Source organism: Plectropomus leopardus, unplaced genomic scaffold, assembly GCF_008729295.1.
Source record: "Plectropomus leopardus isolate mb unplaced genomic scaffold, YSFRI_Pleo_2.0 unplaced_scaffold89317, whole genome shotgun sequence".
Taxonomy (NCBI): domain Eukaryota; kingdom Metazoa; phylum Chordata; class Actinopteri; order Perciformes; family Serranidae; genus Plectropomus; species Plectropomus leopardus.
Genome location: NW_024698471.1, coordinates 1 through 919, shown reverse-complemented (window position 1 = coordinate 919; position 919 = coordinate 1). Strand labels below are relative to the sequence as shown.

The following is a 919-nucleotide window of genomic DNA, read 5'->3' as shown; positions in this document are numbered from 1 at the left end:
CAAAGTTCAGGTGGACATGATGAGCAGGACTAGTTACTACGACACCTACCAGGATGTTGCTAACAGCGTCACCGTCATCATGCTGCCCTACAATAGCAGCACGTCCATGATGATCGTCCTGCCTGATGAACGTGGTGGGGGGGTGGCTGGGGTGGAGGGCTCCATCAACAAGGACCACATCAGGCGCTGGAGAAACTCGGCGTCCAAGAAGTGAGGGCAATCTAAGATATTATTTAATCAACATCCTGTAATGATTGAGAGAACATTTGACCGGATTAAATGTGTTTGACTCACTTGAAACATCAAGAAATGTGCTCATGATTAGTTCAGTTTATCTTAATTATTACCTTTTGTGTTTCTTAGATACGTGGAACTCTTCCTGCCAAAGTTTTCCATCTCTGCTGACGCTCCTCTGGAAAACACTCTCAAAGAAATGGGCATAACCAACGCTTTTGAGAACAACGCTGATTTCTCTGGCATTTCTGACAATGTCAAGGTCAAAGTCTCAAAGGTACGAAACACGAACATTTCTTTTCAGGTTTGTTTTGGGAATTTAAGTGCTCATGAATAACGTGAATACACCAACACCACAGCATGAGCAGTAGTTCAGAAACAACTGCAGAAAGAGAAACTCTGACAAGCTGAAAAAGTTCCCAAAGCTTCTATATTTCTCCTGAACTGTTTCAGTCTAAATCTGACCTCCTTTTTCTCTCCACAGGCGTCACACAAGGCTGCGCTGAGTGTCACTGAGATGGGAACAGAGGCGGCAGCCGTCACCGTATTTGAGTTCATATGGTATTCGAGGCCTCCAACAGTCCGAATCGACAGACCCTTCTTGGTCTTCATCCTGGAGAAGTCCACTAACAGCATCCTCTTCATGGGCAAGATCAACAACCCCACAGCCATGTAGAGGTGAAAA

The 919-nt window shown here is 45.2% G+C and overlaps 1 protein-coding gene across 1 annotated transcript; it reads left to right on the top strand.

The window, feature by feature from the left end:
- Positions 1-6: 6 nt before the first annotated feature.
- On the top strand, positions 7-913 carry LOC121940524 (alpha-1-antitrypsin homolog). Its single transcript, XM_042483284.1, has 3 exons — positions 7-210; positions 364-511; positions 719-913. Exons 1-3 carry the CDS (start codon positions 17-19, stop codon positions 908-910), a joined length of 534 nt encoding a protein of 177 aa, XP_042339218.1. The 5' UTR covers positions 7-16; the 3' UTR covers positions 911-913.
- Positions 914-919: the final 6 nt, after the last annotated feature.

Excerpts from the sequence above, each read along its gene's own strand:
- LOC121940524 (XM_042483284.1), top strand. The coding sequence starts at position 17 with ATGATGAGCAGGACTAGTTACTACGACACCTACCAGGATGTTGCTAAC. Across the intron at positions 211-363 it reads AGAAACTCGGCGTCCAAGAA|ATACGTGGAACTCTTCCTGC; the intron begins GTGAGGGCAATC and ends TGTGTTTCTTAG. Across the intron at positions 512-718 it reads TCAAGGTCAAAGTCTCAAAG|GCGTCACACAAGGCTGCGCT; the intron begins GTACGAAACACG and ends TTCTCTCCACAG.